Source organism: Alligator mississippiensis, chromosome 5 (assembly GCF_030867095.1).
Source record: "Alligator mississippiensis isolate rAllMis1 chromosome 5, rAllMis1, whole genome shotgun sequence".
NCBI classification, from domain to species: Eukaryota; Metazoa; Chordata; order Crocodylia; family Alligatoridae; genus Alligator; species Alligator mississippiensis.
The window spans coordinates 33,107,642-33,125,691 of record NC_081828.1 but is presented as its reverse complement, the minus strand read 5'-3'; the positions used below and the strand labels follow the sequence as shown (position 1 = coordinate 33,125,691).

General features: G+C 38.5%; 1 protein-coding gene across 6 annotated transcripts in view; it reads left to right on the top strand.

The window, feature by feature from the left end:
- EVI5 (ecotropic viral integration site 5) overlaps positions 1-15,773 on the top strand; it is a 170,441-nt gene extending 154,668 nt beyond the window's left edge. For 5 of the 6 annotated variants that reach the window (XM_059728053.1, XM_059728052.1, XM_059728050.1 and 2 more), the window contains one exon: positions 14,518-15,773. In XM_059728053.1, coding sequence (XP_059584036.1) covers positions 14,518-14,829 — 312 coding nt within the window. In that variant the 3' untranslated portion in view covers positions 14,830-15,773. Of the gene's footprint in view, positions 1-7,214 lie in introns of all 6 variants that reach the window. The other variant, XM_019479109.2, reaches the window with a different exon arrangement.
- Positions 15,774-18,050: the final 2,277 nt, after the last annotated feature.

Sequence of the window (18,050 nt, the reverse complement as noted above, 5' to 3'; positions counted from 1 at the left end):
TATAGGTATTATCTTTTGTTTAGATCATGTTCCTGTTCAGCTAACACTTTAAGATTGGCTTAATGAAAACAGACATAAAAGTTGGAGATTGAATACCATGCTTTTAAAAGATTCTGTTTGTAAATAAAAGTCAAGAGGCTTTAAGTAATTACTCGGGGGATAAATAATGCATAAGATATGACCAGAGGAGTAATCTGAGATGTAGCTAAAGCTATGGGTAAGAGGACATTTTGTAACTTGTTAATTTCAAGAATGAAAATCTAGACAGATGGCCAAAGAAGCAACAAAGGAAATTAAACTGTGAAGGTCAATGTAAAGGATAAACTCTATGGCTGCATCCCCGCGAGCATAAATGTTTGTTTCCTTGAGGACAAGCAGCAGCACACCTTGTGCTGCTGCTGCTTGTCCCCAGGGAATGCCTGGCACATGGCAGGTTACCCCATGTGGGGCAGGGGAGGCTGGGGCCAGCAACTGTGCTGGCCCCAGCAGACTTACCTTGGGGCCTTGGAGGTGCAGCCGTGGCACTCCTGCAGCTGGGAGCTTGCCTGGCTGGCAACCAGAGCCTGGTTCTGGCAGGCCAGGCTTCAGTTTTGGGTGGCATATCCTGCTGCCATGTGCATTGGCCCACTTTTTTAAGGCACAGGGGAACACCTGCACATGCAGTGTGTGGCGCTGCAGATGGGTCTGCAGCACCTCATACCAAACTTCCAGGCTCATTTGAACGTGGCCTATGGGCTCAGCACAGGGATAAATCAGTAAAATGTAATGACCTGTGATGCATAGAAGACCAGATGGACCTTTCTGGCCTTAAACTTTATGAATCTAAGTAAATAATTGTGGGACTAAGAGCTATCTACCTTCTCATTAAAAATATAACCCAATGTTATAAGTGTCAAATAGCCTTATGAAAGGAAAATTTTAAGATAATTTTAAACCTTTGAGGCCAGGGTGGCTGGTGGGTTCATAGTTCTCTTGGAAAAATGAGCTTTGCTTGGGTGCCTAAATATGTATGTGATTGCCTAGTTAGACCTCTGTTTATAATCCTTGACCACTATTCCTCCATGACCATTATATTTATGCCAATATGTGTACAAGACAGACATAAGTACAGTAGCTCACTAAGAGGAAAGTAATATTCCCAGTTTTAATGCATAGGCTTCATTACAGAATAATTGATTGTTTGTTAGAATCAATAATCCCTTATCTGAAACACCTGTTGACCATGTAAAGAAAAAAGATAAATTAGTCTGTACTAAGCTACATGCTACAACATCTACACTGCTACTGGTACCCAGGTTAGCTAACGTGGGCAACTCTACACTGCATAGGTGTAGCCATGTTTCCTTTAGATTTCTTTAAGGCTATTTATTGCATTTTTTGTGAAACTTAGTATAATTTTTGTTTGGAAAAGTAGAATCTAGCAACTCCAACGTATTGTAAATAAGATTCCCATCCATACCACGTTTGCCATCTATTTCCTTTTCTTCAGATAGAGCAGACACTGGGCATCTGAAGTTGGGATGGGATTGGGTTTATCAGTAATATTTAGGTATCTTTGGAACAAAACCCCACCCAAGTAATTTGTATCACAACAAACATGGAGAGAATAGCAGTTCTAAAAAGATAGCCCCCAAATGTTTTCTCTGTGATCTACTTACAGCTAAAAAATTATTTTCAGCCTGTGTGGTCTCTTGTTGATTAGTTCTCCCTTTCTACTGAAGTTTTAGGAAACATAAATGGTGGCTTTGGGTGTACTATTTGCCTTTGTGCTGTATAGGATTTATGCTTGTTTCATGCCAGTACTGTGGGACATGTCCACTAGGTGTTTGCTTTATCAGTCTTCTATGTATGTCACTTGTTGGTTGCAGTGTTCTCACTTTGGCTGTCATTATCAACCCCTCTTAACTTGCAGTAATACTAGTCAGGTTCATGCTTTCATGGAAGAATTTTTCAATCAATTTTAAATTGCACACATTATTATAAAACTAAAATTGTTCAACTGGTTAAATTTATTCTATTAACTCATAGGATTCTAAGTAATATTTCTACACAGGGTTGAGTAAAAGATCGATTTACATTATTCACCTAAATATAATTTGTTCACTGTTTTACTTTTAATTTTTGCTTACTTAACAGAAATGCTTTCAAAATAAGTGGCTGTGTTTAAATGTTTTTCTGCTTGATAACAAATGCTGTCACTTGAAAGGAAATATGTTAGCCCTCAGATTTACAAAGCGTAAGCATTTCGCTTGTGGTTGAAGTTTATAGTGCAATAAATCATGTGCTTTTTCTTGTACCATATCTTGCAAGCACAGTTGGACAAGAGACCATCAGATTTGCCCTCCCCACAAGCAAAGCTCTTGCAAAGCTACTGGACAGCTAAAAACGTAGTTCCTTTACTAGTACGTGTCAAAGATGCAGAGCCTTTATGCTGGTAGAGTCTGATTTAAGTGGTTGTGGTCAGTCTGAGGAACCTGTGATGTGATAAGATAGCATTCGTGAGGTCATGTGGTTTGCAAGCATCCAATCTAATGTAGCAGTTTTGTCTACCCAGCATAGTTAAATATACTTTACACATTTAAAAAGTTTATTCTTTGGTGATTGTGTCCTGTATTTTGATGTGTCCTTGATGTTACACAGATTAGATATTAATAAAGATGGTTACAAGGGTGGAAGATGCCTATGGTGCTTAACAACTCACTGTAGCTAAAAAAAAAAAAAAAAAATGTAAAACCATGTCATTAGTTCTAACTTAGCTTTCTGCTCTTAATAAAATTGCCTTCCTTAGAATACTTGATTTCACTAACTGACTACTTTGACTTAACCTTGTAAGTCTGTAGAGAGGATCATTGGCACAATGTGGGTGGAGAGGAGGGGATATACCTGATTGAGCTGTGTGCAACTGATTTCGACCACCCCTTCCCATGCCACTGCAAGCCGAATCCAAGCACTTCACTGGCCACATCCAGTCCATAGGCAGTAGGTTGTCAATCTGTGCTCTAGAGCCCAGGTTTTCTTTACAGAAAAGTCTTTTTGTTCTTTCTGGATGAAGAAATATGAGCAATGTAAATGTACGCAATATTGTCATCCTGAGTTTGCAGACAGCCTGGAACACCATATTGAAATCCTATTTACCTCAGTGAAAATGACACACAAAGGTGATGGAAGGCAGAGTAGAGATGCACCTTATAGGCCAGGGGTGGGCAACCCCTGGCATGTGCACCAAAGCATGGCATGTAAGGCCATTTTCCTTGGCACACTACAACCAGCCTGGGCTCCAGGCAGCTGCCACCAGCCATGGAGCCCAGGCTGCTTGCAGCAGGTGGCAGGGAGGTTGCAAGCCCTGCTACGGGCAGCCCATGCTCCATGGCAGGCAGCAAGTGCCTGGGACCCGAGCCAGATACAGTAGGGAGGCTACAACCGGAGCACCAGTGTCCAGAGCCCTGACCCAGCTCCATGGCCAGCAGTGGCTGCATGTGTACCTCAGGGAGCATGGTAGGGCTACGCTGCCACAACAAAGATTGGGCCCCTCATGGTTACCCTATTTGCCTTGGCACACCAACATCTTCCAAGTCCAGGTTGCAGATTTTTTTGGCACTCGGCCCAAAAACGTTGCTGACCCCTATTATAGACTAACAGTTCAGAGATGCACCAGCTTTCTGATTTAGTTAGTTTGTAAAGTGTGTCTTTACCCTGCCTTCTGCCTGACTTCAAGCTAACATGTCTAGCTACCTCTCACAGATAAGGTGAGAATTTACTTGGTATCATTAAGCAACTATCAGGCCTTATTTCAATGTGGTAGAAGGCTTTGGGTGCAGGGGGGGGAGAGTGAGATCAAAAAAGACTGATAGTGTCAGTTTCCTTTATATTATTTCTAATAATACTAATGTTTCCCTGTCAGTAATGTCCAGTTGCATTTAATAGTAAATCAAATGAAAATGTTGGCTGTAGGTCTGTCTTTAGAAATTCCCATTTTTAAGTGAAATGAAGGTGCAATCCACAGCTGCAAAGCTGCAGAATATGCCTGTCTGGAAAGGGAGTGAACCAGTCCTTATTGTACCCATACATTATTCAGACTGTCTTGGCAAGTCAGCATCTAAATTCTTCTGCATACAGCATTTTTTCTGGTAATAGAAGGTTATGAGATAGACACACAGAAAAGGAACTGCAGCACTGCCTATGTAATTCAGAACCAAAAAATTCAAATGGGGTAAATACTGACCGATTTATCAAGAACCTGTCTATTGAATGCGTAAAGATGCACCTTGAGGAATTCTGACTAAATGCTCTAGAATATTAAATAGGATAAACCCTTTTTGGCTTGCGCAGTGCTTCAAAAATGATCTTGTTCATTTAACATGAGTTTCTTCATTACTTTTCTAAAGCTGTATGTTCTGTATACAACTCCAGTAAAATAAATTAGATATATGGATGCCGTAGCTAACAAGTGAGTTTCATTTCTTTGTAACTCTCATTCTTGGAAAATGTTGCTTTTCATAAATAGTCTTTCTTTAATGTTTCTTGTATGGCTTTCCAATTAACAACTTTTCAGCCATAAAACAGAGAAGTATAGACAGTAACAGGGTGTGCTTCCAGAAGCTGCTCCACTGTTTCTACTTAATTTTACTGTCAGACAGAACCTAATGGAAAGTTTTCATTACATTTTTTGTATGTGCACAGCCACTAGCATTTTATTTACGGTATTAGTTAAATGTTCTAAACACACATGTTGTCAAATTTAAATTATACTATAGTTTGAGTTTGCTCTGTTTTACTCAGGCTAACAGTCTGCAAGTTCAGGTTTTTGTTATGCACAGTACAAATACTGAAGTTTTAAAATGTCCTTCAATTAAGAATCTAAGCAGCCTTACCCATAGCCAATTTGAGTGAAATTTTTATACTTGAATTTACAAGGCAAATTCTTTCCTCCTTCTATTGCTTTATTAGCTGATTTATAAATACAGAAGTAACTTTTTGGATTTGTTACACATCAAGAATTAACTCTTTGCTGTTCCTTTTTTGGACTGGTGTCCTCAAAGATTCTTGAAGGCTCCAAATAGTGATTTAATAAAGCTATAACCTGGCCTGCAGTTCCCCTCCCTGCAGCTGAAAGGCAAAACATACAGATTTCAAATCTCTCCTTATTCTGAACTACTGCTCATATTCCATCACTGGCCTCACTGCTGTGGTTATGGTAGGGCTCACTTCCTACATATTCTTAGTATGATGGAAATAGTGAAGAGTACCATCTGTAGTGGTAAGGATATTGAGGCCTAAGCCTACGTGGGATTTGAGTCCATAGCTTTCCTGCCTTGTCTCCTTGTACGTAGAACTGAGATGGATAAATGCAAAGAACACAGCTTTCTTTTCAATAACAAATGCAAAAAGATCCAGTTAAGATTTTAAGGCCATAAACCACTATAATCTGTGGACTGTTAATTAGCTGAAAATTACTTAAAGCCTTTTTGAATACCGCAAATCATGTCTTTTATTTTACAGAAATACCAGATGAGCCTTTTGTCCATCGAAACAATTAGGGGTATGCGAAGCAGGCCCTATTCGATTTGGATTCAGATTCGACCCGAATCGGGGACAGTATTCCATTAGTTGATTCGCATCACTGTCCCTGATTCAGACGAAATCTGAATCTGAAGATTTGATGCTGATTTGGAGAATCAGCGATTCGGACAGACAGCTTTAAATGTTTTTTCTACATACCTCGAGGTACTAGCGTGGCTTCTGAATGCTGTGATGCTGGAGCACATGGAGTGTCCCACAGGAGTGCGGGTGGGCCCTCCACGTGCTCTGTGGTGAACCCAGAAATGGACCAGAAGTGCTTCTGGTCCTCTTCCAGGTCTGCTGCTGAGTGCACTGGGGTGCCCCCCATGCTCCTGTGGGACATTCCATGCACCCCAGTATCCATAGATTTCATAGACATTAGGGGCTGGAAGGGATCTCATGAGATCATCATGTCCAGCCCCCTGCCCCCCCACCATAGGCAGGAAGTCACCTGGGATCAAGTGACCCTAGCAAGAGAAAAGTGTGACATCACTGGGACTTAAACCTGGATCCTTTGAATCCTTTCACTCTCTAGAAATCCAGTGCGCTATCCATTGTGCCACAGAGCCACCTAGTAGCTAGAGCTGCCTGCTACCTAGAGGTATGTAGAAAAAACATTTAAAACTATGTCTATGTCTGAATCATCGAATCCTTCCGAATCTCTTGCAATCGATTTGGAGGGTTCCAGTTCGATTTGGAGAGAGAAAAGGATCCTCTGATTCGATTTGGCTTTGGAGATTTGGCCACCGAATCAGGCCTAATCTCTGCCGAATTGAATTGGGGACCAAAGCTTCGCACAGCCCTAGAAACCATGGCCCCCAGTCATTTGATTTTTGCAGGAGGTCCAGTGGTTCAGGTGGGGAGCAGTTTGATTTGAGCTGTTGCTTCTCTGAAGGCCTGTAAAATCTTTTCTAATTTGCTGTTTACAGTTGTTATCCCCTATGAGTAACAAGTGTGAACTTTGACCACAGGTAGGAGCAACTCAACAGCATTGAAGCAACATGGTATTGTGAAACTGAGTATGAGTGAATCCTGTGTTAATTGTAGCCCTTCTCAGGGCTTTTGTCAAATTACCTAATCTTTCCATAGGACTACTTCCGTCTGTGTATATGTGATGTGTTTAAAATGTTTTCCACTCTCTCAGCGGTTGAGGTGGTAATTAGGGATTGAAAATTCACCACAACTTCCCAGTGACTGGAAACCTAGTACCCTCAGCCAAATTGAGCAGTTGTCCTTTGCAAAGCATATTTCGGATATTAACAGCTGTGCACAGCTTCCCAGCTGGGTTCCACTTCAGCAGTGAGGTGGGGAGGAGGAGACTCCAGACCAACTGATAATACACAATACTCCTACATGAAGGAAGATTGACAGTTCCTCTCATTAGGTCTCCTAAAATCCTTCGACTGGCCCTGGTTCTACTGGTGCAATCATGACAGAGAGAATTCTTTTCTGAGATGGGAAGCAAAAAACAGTTTCCCATTCCACTTAAAAATGCTGTGCCAACTCTTGCTTTAAAAGGACATGGTAAAAAAGTGAAGTGATCGCTTCCTGTAACTGCAGCATCCATTGCCCATAACAGGTACATTTGCAGTCTCTGTACTAACCAGTACCCTCTGATTAATGCTTGAGGTTTCAGTAATTTTTTTTATTTATAGGTACCTACTCTGGGGAGAAAAAAAGGGAGATGTTGAGGTAGCTCCCTGAAGACGATTCCTGGACAATTGCAGTCCTTTCAGTGTGATCATAATGCTGTTTTAAAATACTTTTGTTGCCATTTCCTCACTCCAAATAAACACTTTCATTAGAACCTCTAGTATGAAGAATTTCTGGGAACTTTCCTTCTGCCTACCAACTAGGTATTTATAGCACCTTCCCAAGGCTAGGTCAGTTTAAAACATTTTTTAAAATAATGTTGAATTTTATCCAAATAAATTAATCAGATTTTAAAAATGTTCCTAGATTGATCTTGTTTGTAATTTTCTAATACATGTTTCTTTTGTAAACTGTTTCAGCTCCTTATTAAGGTATTTTCCTCAATCACACATTTGCTATAGGATTTTAAAGCTTAATGCAATTCCATGGCAGCAGATCAAAACCAAAGTTTTCAACCATTTATATATACTGCAGTGATCAAGAAGTCATGACCTCCCATTGATCGCTTTATTGGTTTCCTGTTCTGATTCACTGGAAACCTTCTGGTCTGAACATTTGTCACTAGTTTTAATCTTTGTCACGTTTACAATACAGCAGCCTAGTCTTTGGTAAAGCTGATATGCAGCATACATTTAGCATCTTGTTTCCTTTTGGCTCTTCAGCCCTTTAACTGATAAAGCTGTAAAACCACTTTCTACAAAATTAAAAAAAAAACCCAAACCTCCTATTCAGAAATGTAAAACCAAATGCAGAGCAATCTGAAATACAGAACTGGACAACTGGGGATGAGCTCATAATGTATAACATCTACATATATTTGGCATAATTTTAATTTACATTTGCTAGCATTTTTAGAGCCACTGTAAAGCACTGTTACTGAGACTGAATCTGTCTTACAGAAGTTGAGAATATAAAATGCAAAGGCCAGATGTACTAAATATGTGCTATAAAAATAAGCCTGAAATGACTCAGTCTTGGAAACTTATTGTTACTGTTTTGCTGCTCATTTATGACACATTGCTATGGTTTGAACTCTGTCTAGTGATACGGTCATCAAAGTTCATTTTGGATTAGTGTGTATATATGTGTATATATACATGTATGTATGTATGTATGTATGTATATGTATGCCAGCACATTACCCATTTTACATGAGTTTCAAACTGTTAATAGTTTAGAAAAGAGAAGTGTTCTTAGATCTCATCCTTTAGCAGTTAGCAATGGCTATCATATTGACAATCATGGATTCTAAGACGTTAATTCTTTATCTTCACAATTCATCAGTGTTGTAGTTACATTATCACTGTTGCCCTTTTCACTCCCACTTTACAGCTAAACTGGTATTATCAAATCCAGAAAATCTTGGCAATTTTTTTTAAAGAAAGCCGGTCATATTGATATGAAATTGGGAATGATGCATGGGTACTATATAATACAAAAACACAGCCATCTACTGTCTCCATGGTTTGGGCTCTGATAGCATCTAATCCTTGTTCAGGTGTTGTACTGGGTTCTGGACGGCTTCTATTGCCTGTTTGAGGTTGTGTTTAATTGTCAAAACTAATTATTAGATCAAACCTCTGCTATACTGAAAACTGAAATTCAGTCTGTAAACTGCTGAGCCAATGCCTATTACAAAATTTAGTGTGAAATGAGAGCATTGGGGAAAAAAACTCACTCCAAAGGATCTACTTATGGGACAAATCCTATGGGAAAGCACCATTAGGAAATGTCTTTCTCTTCGAGAACTTTCACCCATAATGAAAATACAATACCAATGCTTTTCTATCTGTCCTTTCATTCTTTGTCCAAAAAAATCCAACAAATCAACCCCCCTACTCCAGGAATTTGTACTGCCAAACTGGTATTTATGTAGAAGGTGCTTGGAGGTACTATCAAACCCTAAACTAGAATATGTTATCTTACTGTAAGACAAATATGGCTTCTGTAGCTGCCTGTACTTCCCACTTATACAAGAGCAGGGGTTATTAATTTAAACAGTTCTATTTACTTTGTATCTGTTAAAATAAATGTTCAAACTGTTTTTAGAAATGCATGTCACTGAATGTCTCCGTTGTAGATGTTGCTGTGTTCCCATTTCAAGCATGCTGGACCCAATTAAATATTCAAATGTACCAACCTGGGCCTCAATGTATTCTTTAAATATGGCTCAGACGACCTGACTTGGCTTCGGCTATGCTGACCAGCCAAACAGTTGAGCTGGACTGATGTTCAGATGTTTTTGCTATGTTATTTAAAGAAACTTCAGTACAGGTGGAGCCAAAGAACTTCTTTTTTACTTGATAGAACTGCCTGAATCACCTTCTGGGAACAAAGTTTAAAACAAGTAAATTCAGTTCAATGCTGAAATGCACACCACAGGTCATTTATACCTTAGTTTTTATAGAAGTACTGAATGCTAGACTACTCATGACTAACGAAAGAAAACAAAACTTAAAAACAGAAGTTTTGAGAGTGTGCTGCTGCACAGTGTTTGTGTGCCCGATCAAGGCATTTCCTGTGTCTTTAATCTATAATACCCATGTTTCAGATTGTCAAAGCTGCAGCTTCCACTTTTGCCTGCTTTGCTTTATTAGCCACTCTTAGAGACTCTACTCTTAATTAGATAACGTGATTATTTAGAATCTTACACCCTATACTGCAGTCTGCCCTGCTGAAAAACCTACAGAACTGTTCTAAATAGTGACTGCTATAGGCAGCCCATTACTAGAGCCCACGCATATGCCAGGAAACAAAAAAAAAATACTAAAGCTGCAGGTTATAATGCATGTTAAGTTAAATGAGGTGAGGGAGGAAGGTTATTTGGTTTCTTAACGTGAGCTACAAGGGTAAAGAATGGTGTTGTACTTCTTACAGCCATATATTGGGGTTTCCCACAAAGGTCTGTCTTTTCTGCTTTTTTAAAAATTATAAATGTCAGATCTTCACTTTTTTTCTTGCTCTATGCCTGCTCAACGCTCAGCGAACAGCTAGGAAAATTACAGCTTGCATTTCAACCTGTTGTGATAGAATCTTTATCAGGTCTCCAGGAAAGTGCAAGGAAATCTATACATACTGTTACAGTGTATCTAAAAAATAGTTTCTGAGCAAGAAAGTCTTTACGTAGTGTAATGTTAATAATGATGTCTGTAGGGATTAGATTTTGCTTCTGTTGTCTACTGGAGCAGAATTCAAGCTGTGATGGTTTTGCAGTGAATGTGACTTGCTGTGGAAGTGTAACCTTCACATCTTAAAGGAAACACTAGAAACCCCTTGGCCGAACCTTCTGGAAAGAAAATTAATGTTCTGAGCTGATAAAGGTTAAAGGTATCTTAGAGTGAAAATATTTGTGTTTATAACTCGCCTTTGAGGAGAACTTCAACAATAAGTTTTAATTAAAAGTGTATTTTCCTTGCCAACTGCTCATTATTCCCTCTGACCCAAATGCTTACCAAAATAATAGATGTATTGAAGAAGTAGGCAAGAGTTTTAAAAAGAATGTGCACTGTTTCAGTATTTTCTTTCAACAACTGAAGAACCATCTGTCTCTGCCTAAATTGTTATGAGCATCTTAAACTGTATTTTACTTAATATCACTAGGTAGATGCGAAGTGTTGTGAATCCAATAAGGAAGGGAATTTACATTTCATTAGGTGCCATGGACAATCTCCAGGTTCTCAGGAAAGAAATTTTAATATGTTTTATGTTCTCAGATTAAATATTTTACCTGTGCATAATTTCAACAGAATTTAATAGCTCTTATGCTCAATTTACTGATATTTTCAATTGCTTACCAGAATTTTTTGGCTAATAGTTTTGCCTCATGCAGATGTAAGGATGGCAGCTTTGTATCGGGTTATGTAGGCAGATAGTTAAAAAAATGTTAATGATGATTTTCTTTAATTGGATATGGCTAGCATGAAGTTTCAGTTTTCTTTTTAATCATGACTATTTTATAACCAGGAAATGTTACCAAGGTACAGAAGAACAAAGACTTAGATTGCTTCAGACTGTTCCTGTTTTAAGATTAAAATATTTAAAATCAGTGTTGATGTTCTACATGAATACTCCTTTTCCTGTTCTGACCCAGCTTTATTCAACTGAAAACTACCCATGCAGTGATCTGAAGTTTAATCTGTAGTGCTTGGTTAATAGTAAACAGTTTGAATGTTTCTAGACAAACCTTGCTTAGCAAACATTTTTATTTCTCCTTTGACGTATAGTTCCTGACCATTTTAGAACTTTATAACTTCAATGCAGGAATTAGTTACTTTAATGTTTAAAGGAAACAGAAAATACTGCTTAGAGGTCAGATGTTCTTTAATGGTATAGCATCTATCAAAAATCTTACCAATATTAGAATATTTATATTTGTAATTTAAGAATATACATTTATCTTAATGTTTTTTCTGAACAATCATCCTTTTATTGCGCCTTCTTAAATTTTTTGGCTGATGTTTTCAGCAGGTTTTTCTAGCACTACTTAGACATCTATTCTTCTTCATTGTATATACATATAAAGGGGGCATCTTAAAAATACTGTTGGTCTTAGAAACTTGTTAGGGCTTCATTTGCTGCATTTAACATGCAAAACCTTTGAATTTGCTAAAATCTCTACATTTCTCTTTCCCTCATGCATGTCTTGACGAGGCAGTCAGCATCAGGTAAGAGGGTATATTTCTAAGATCTAGTCTTTACCTTCTTTTTTCTTGTGACAAGGTATTTGGCAGAATTTACAGATTCATCTGACAGGGCCATGCCATGAGCACTTCGGCTGTGGCTTCAAACTTGTGACCTCTGGTCTGTCAACCATGGTGCCTGCGCCACCCCAGCAGACAATGATGGAAATTAAATATTTTTATTATGTGACTGTAACTTTACCCAAATTTTCAGTTCTCCTAAAGGGTTAACAAAACCACAGTGGCACTGAGCTGTTAAGAGCTTTTTCCCTTTAATTCTCAGAGAATATGGGTCTGCCTTGTTTCCCAAGACTGATTAGGACAGAGCCCTTGCAGAACTGCTTCATTAAGCAATGATCAGGCCTTATTTAAATATGGTGGAAGGCTTTGGGGGTAGGGGAAGAGAGGGTGAGATCAAAAAAAACTAATAGTGTTAGTTTCCTTTATGGGCAGGAAAACCAACCACAACACTTGAAAGATCTATTGGGGTTTAACCAATGGTGGCCTCCCTCACAAAGGAGGATGTTGCTGGCAGATCACTGCTATGGCAATCCATACTAACTAAAGTGCTCTCCTTAAGCTGGGGTGCCCCTGAAGGACGAGCATTTTCCTTCAGATGGAAGAATGCTCTTGTGGTAAAGATGGAGCTGGAAAATATAGGTTTTCTTCTTAACTCTTGCCCAGGCTTTCCTAAACTAGCATTTGGACTCGAGCCTTATAAGGCAACTGGAAAAAAGCACAGATACTCTACCAATGCAGACCGAATAAGCATGTGGCTTCTTGTTATATACCAAGAATGGAGTCAGGTTGCATTTAGTTTGCAGTGCTCCATTTTGGTGTTGTTCATTAATAAATGTTTTAAGGATTCTTTTAAAAATCAAAACTTCTGTAGTTTTGGAAATACCTTAGTTACAGGTGTGTGAGTGATTGGGCAGTTCATATTATAGGATTTCAGGGATTTTGCCATTAGTAAAAATAACTTAAGACTTTATTGATCTGATTTACACAGTGAGGAATACCTTGCTAAAATGACTTGTATGGCGGAATGCCTGCTTTTGCAATGATGAAGACCTGATGAAAAATGTCTTGAATTCAAAAGCTTGTCTAACTTGATTCCAGCACTGCAGTTGGTCCAACAAAAGATAATCGCCCATCAAAGAATTCTTGCCTCTCGCATAATTCCTGGACTATCATGGCTACAACATCACTCTAAAACTGCCTTTACAAGGGCCTTCATTACAAGTGATCACAGTCTGTGTAAAAGTAAAATCCTGCCTTCAAACTGAGGTTGAGGGTAGTGCAGCACAACTCTCCCCCACAGTATGGTTACTTCTGCAGGTTATGGAGTGACGTGGTAGCATAATGCCCTTTACATGGTTTGGTTTTGATATTCAAGCAACTGGAATTATCATCAATCTCAGCTCAGTCCCATTCCCGCCCTTTGCAAGGTCTTGTGGGGCTTATATGGGTACCCCTCCAGCCCCCAGCAAACAAGTGAAAAAGATTCTTCTGATTAGCTCTCCTGGTGCTGTCACCTTGGGATTTAGGTGTGGGGCCCATGTAGAAAGGTAAATATCATGCCAAGAACCTTGAAACCTAAAATGGATTTGTGGGTGTTGAGCACAATTTTATGTTTTTCTTACTAGAATATCTTAAGATTTTTTTTGTCCTATTACTGTTTTCAAGGTCTTTGTGTTGCAAAGGAGACCATGATGTATCTCCCTATAGGGTGTTCTAAGTTCACAAGGCCTCAGGATATTTCTGCAGAGCAATTTTACTCCCTTCTGCATCTTCAGAGTTTTTTAGCATGGTACTCTCTGCAGGTGTCAAACACTGCGTATTCAGTGGCTAAGCTGTTCTACATGAAATTCTAAGAACTGACCTCAAGAGCATCTTCCGATAGCTAAGATTAGTTTTTGTTAAGTTAAGATTTGGACGTGCTTGGCTTTGTTTCGTTTTTACTTTTGAAATGGATAATGTGCTTGTAGTAGTTTGCTTATCACTCCAGTGGTGCATTTGAAATGAAAATATTAAGAACGCTTCACCTATTTCAACAACCATTGTTGTTTTGTAAAGTATGTCTCTTTGAGAATACAGTCTGCTCTGCTATATGGAGAGAGAAGTTTCAGAGCAAGAAGGTAGGTTCTAAACTTTCCTCCTGTGGTTCAGCGGAGGTTGAGCTGGGTAGTGGGAGTGACCTGCTTAATCTTTCAAGGTGCGTGTAAGTAAATATATTGCTTGTGAATGCTGTTTACTGACTTTTCCATAAAACACTGGCCATATTCCTCTCTGAAAGAAACTTTTTTGTTTTTCCCACCCACTTCTCATCTAACTAGAAAAACAACCTGAGGTAATACATGAGAGGAAAATAAAAGTAGTGACTCTCGGGTAGTGAATAAGGCAGTTTAGAAAACCATAATAGACCCTCAAAAGACACTGCTCAAGCCAAAAGTTTAGATACAAGCCAAAAGGTTTGTGTGTGTGACTTTTGGTACTTCAGATGTTAGGTTTTGAACGTGAACTCAATTTCAGAAACTCAGTTTCAGAATGTCAAAACCACTTATTCCCAAACATGTTATTTTTATTGCTGAACCTGTAACTAAATATCAACTCTGTTTTTTAACAGATCAAATGCCTAAAAGGCCAGAGAGTCTTCTCAGACCAAGCCACTTTTGATGGGATTCACATTGTCAACCATTTTACAGGAGATGATGAGTCATTTCATTCTTCTGATGAAGATTTTATAACTAACTCCATACAGAGGAGTGGGGTCCACTTTCAGTTACACAGAACTGGTCAGATGGCTTTGGATGCAACTGTGGTAGACAGCAGTGACAGTGATGCTGAAGAGGGTGTCCTGGGTATTGGAAGTACAGACAAAATTATTCCCAAGGAAAAGAACCAGAAAAGAATGGAATCCTACTCTACCACTGTATGATTATCACTGTGACTAGCATTTAAGACTTCATATCTTTAAGGGATAAATGGTCAGAAATGCCAGGCTGTTGAATTTAGGTTATTACTACTGGAGTTTGTCTGGCTCATTATGTATATATACATTTTAATATCTGCCTTTTATCTTTGCCAAATCTTTACTACTGACATACCATTGCCATAGAGTAGGCTGGGAGGAAGTTGATGGATGACAGTTCTAACAGTATTATTGAATGTTCCTTGTTTTAGAAAATGCAAATATTAATTTCTTCAATGCTTAAAAACCATTTTGCAGTTCATAAACATGGGAAATGTTTTCTTCAAAAGAAACTGCTCTTGTGCAATATTTTATGCTCTGAACAAATGTGTACTTTTTACATTTGTGATCAAGATGGATGTTAGCAAACCATCTGATCATAGCTTATATCTGATTATCTTGTGCTTTTTGGTTTTGTTTGTTTTTAATTAAACAATACTTTTGGAGGCTCACAGAAGACTCAAAATATAGGCCTTCATCTGTACTATTTTATAGACAAATTAATGGTCACAAATGTTTCTAAAATCATTTTGACTTAATTTTTATGTGCATCTGATTTTGATGTGTTGCTAAACAAAGCCTGGTCTAAGTATGTTAACTACAATAATGTTTATTTTGTACATATTTATATATCTGCACCAAGCTGAAAATGTACATTACACATCATTTTATATGAGGAATGTAAATGTTGCAATATGTCTTGGCATTCTAACAAGAATAAATTCTGTATATACATAGTAGAAATGAGTTACCAAATAAAGACAAAACACTAACCGTAGGTTAAATTTCTGCTTAGCTACTGACACTAACAGGTTCTTGTTTAACTGAAATGCTTGTTCAGAAACACTATTGACTGAATATTTTAACTCCATGTATATGTAACTACAATAAATTTTTCATGATTTAACAGGGTTGTAGTGCTTACTGTTTGGTTATTTTCTAAAATATAGCCATCAATTAGCATATACATGACTTTTACAGCGTAAATCTAGAAGGTTCAAATAAGATCAGAAGTATTTGTACCTGGCTTAAAATTACCTATAATTCCAATGAAGGAATGCTCAGTGCAGTAAAAATGTATTGCATATGGTTGTTCTCAAAAATCTTATTGGAGGAGTATCTAGGAACTGCAAAGCTAATATTACTGCACCTAAGAGAAATATTCATGGAACAGCGAGGGCCAAATGGATGGTCAGCCTTTTTCCCCTTACCCCTTAATATGGCCTTAATTAGATGTCTGGTCACTTCTGACTTGGTCAAGCCTTTTGAGCAAAGTCACTTGTTAGCTTTGATGCAATCCTCTTTGACATGCACTTCTAACCCAGAGTATATTTAGTCACACAAGTACCATGGTCATCTTATGTAATTTGCATAATATATAAAATGTTTGCTGTTAATAGTTGGAGGAATTAAGTGGTACAGAAGCTTGACCTCTCCAGAGATATTAAAAGTAAGCCTCACTGTAAAAAGGTATTTTGGTATATGCTTAATTTTAGGCACATAAGAAGTCCCTGCTAACTTCCACAAAATTATTTGTGTGCTAAAGTCAGGCATGTGCTGAAGTAGCTTGGTGAACCGGACCATATACATAATGACTTTTTTGGTCATTTACATCTCCGTAGTTTTTCATTTGAGGATTGCTTTGTCTTGTAAACCAATATAGAATTCCTTTTTCACTTTCTGAGTTAGGCTTTTAACTGATTCAAAAGAAAACCATTGTCACATGTGAACCATCTGCCCACCAAGCCCAGGACCACAGGTGAGAAACAAATCTGGCACACTGGCTCCTGTTCTGCTGTTCCCAAGCCCAGCAATTAAATGGTTTAGAGGGGTGCTGAGTATATGCCCCAGTGGCACTTTCTTTTGCACTTGAGCAGTGCAGAGGAGAAGCAAACTGAGGGGGTGGGAGGGCTGCTTCTTTGCCAAGAAGGAGGTACAAATATAGCACAAGACTCCCAAAGGCTGCCTCGCTTATCTATAATTTGTCTAAGGAATTGCTGATTTAAAAAAAAAGGGGAAAGTGAAAAGCTCAAAGTTTAGGTACTGTTTAGTGTTCCTAACACTCTTGATTGTTGCTTGTTTTATGAGTAAACACTAATTTTAACCAGGGTGATATTTCACAGCACAAAGAAAGATTTCATTATCTTTTGAAAAGAGTTGAGAGGTGATACCTCCTACAAATTTCACAAAGGAAAACTAATTATCAAAATGTTTTGCTTACATTCTACATAAGAAGTTAGGTACTGGGTCAGATCCATTTAGCCCAGTGGTTTTCAAACTTTTTTCATTAGTGGACCCCTAAAAAATGTTGACTGGAGATGTTAGACCCCTATGAATTTTAAGTGTGGGTATTCACTTACTTTTGATGGATCATAGTAATTTTTCATGGACCTGTTAGACATAGCCTGTGGACCACAGGTGAAAACCACTGATTAGACTAATATCCTATCACCAACAGTAGCAAGCAGTATATGATTTAGAAGGAGAGTATGGGTGTCTGTACATACACGTGGGGCGTTTTAATTAGAGCTGCTCTCAGGGTCCTCTCTAATTAAAATGTCCACAGCATCTTGTTTATTCAGCATCCTGCATTTCAAAATGGCAGTGGGGGTGCTTTAACTAAAGCTTGTTCAACCAGCTGAGGAAACTGAACACACGAGAGGCTGCAGCAGGGTGGAGCACTCTGATTAGAATGCTCCAGGAGACTGCATCAAGTCTGCTCCGCCGCGTTCTCATTGGAACGTGTCGGACCGCACGTAAAAGTGCCCTGTGTGTACATGTCTAGTGTGATCCATCACCTATCATCTACCAACACTGCTTTAGGAATAGCTATTTAATAGCTCTCACTAATTAATTTCTCTACTCCTATTTTTGAACTTAGTTATACTACCTGCCTGTACAACCTCCTGTGGCAGTGAGTTTCAAAAATTCAGTATGCATTGTGTAAAAAAAATTGCCTTACCTCTTGTTTGTTTTAAACCTGTTTCCTGTTGATTTCGGCAGATACCCCTCAGTTCTTGTATTCTGTGATGTGGTGAATAAAAATTCCCTATTTACTTCATGATTTTATAAACCTATCATACCCACCCCCAACCTTCTTCTAGATTGAGGACTCCTAGCCTTTTTAGTCAATCCTGGTACAGCAGCTGCTCCATACCTCAGATAATCGTTGTTCCCTTCTGTGTAAC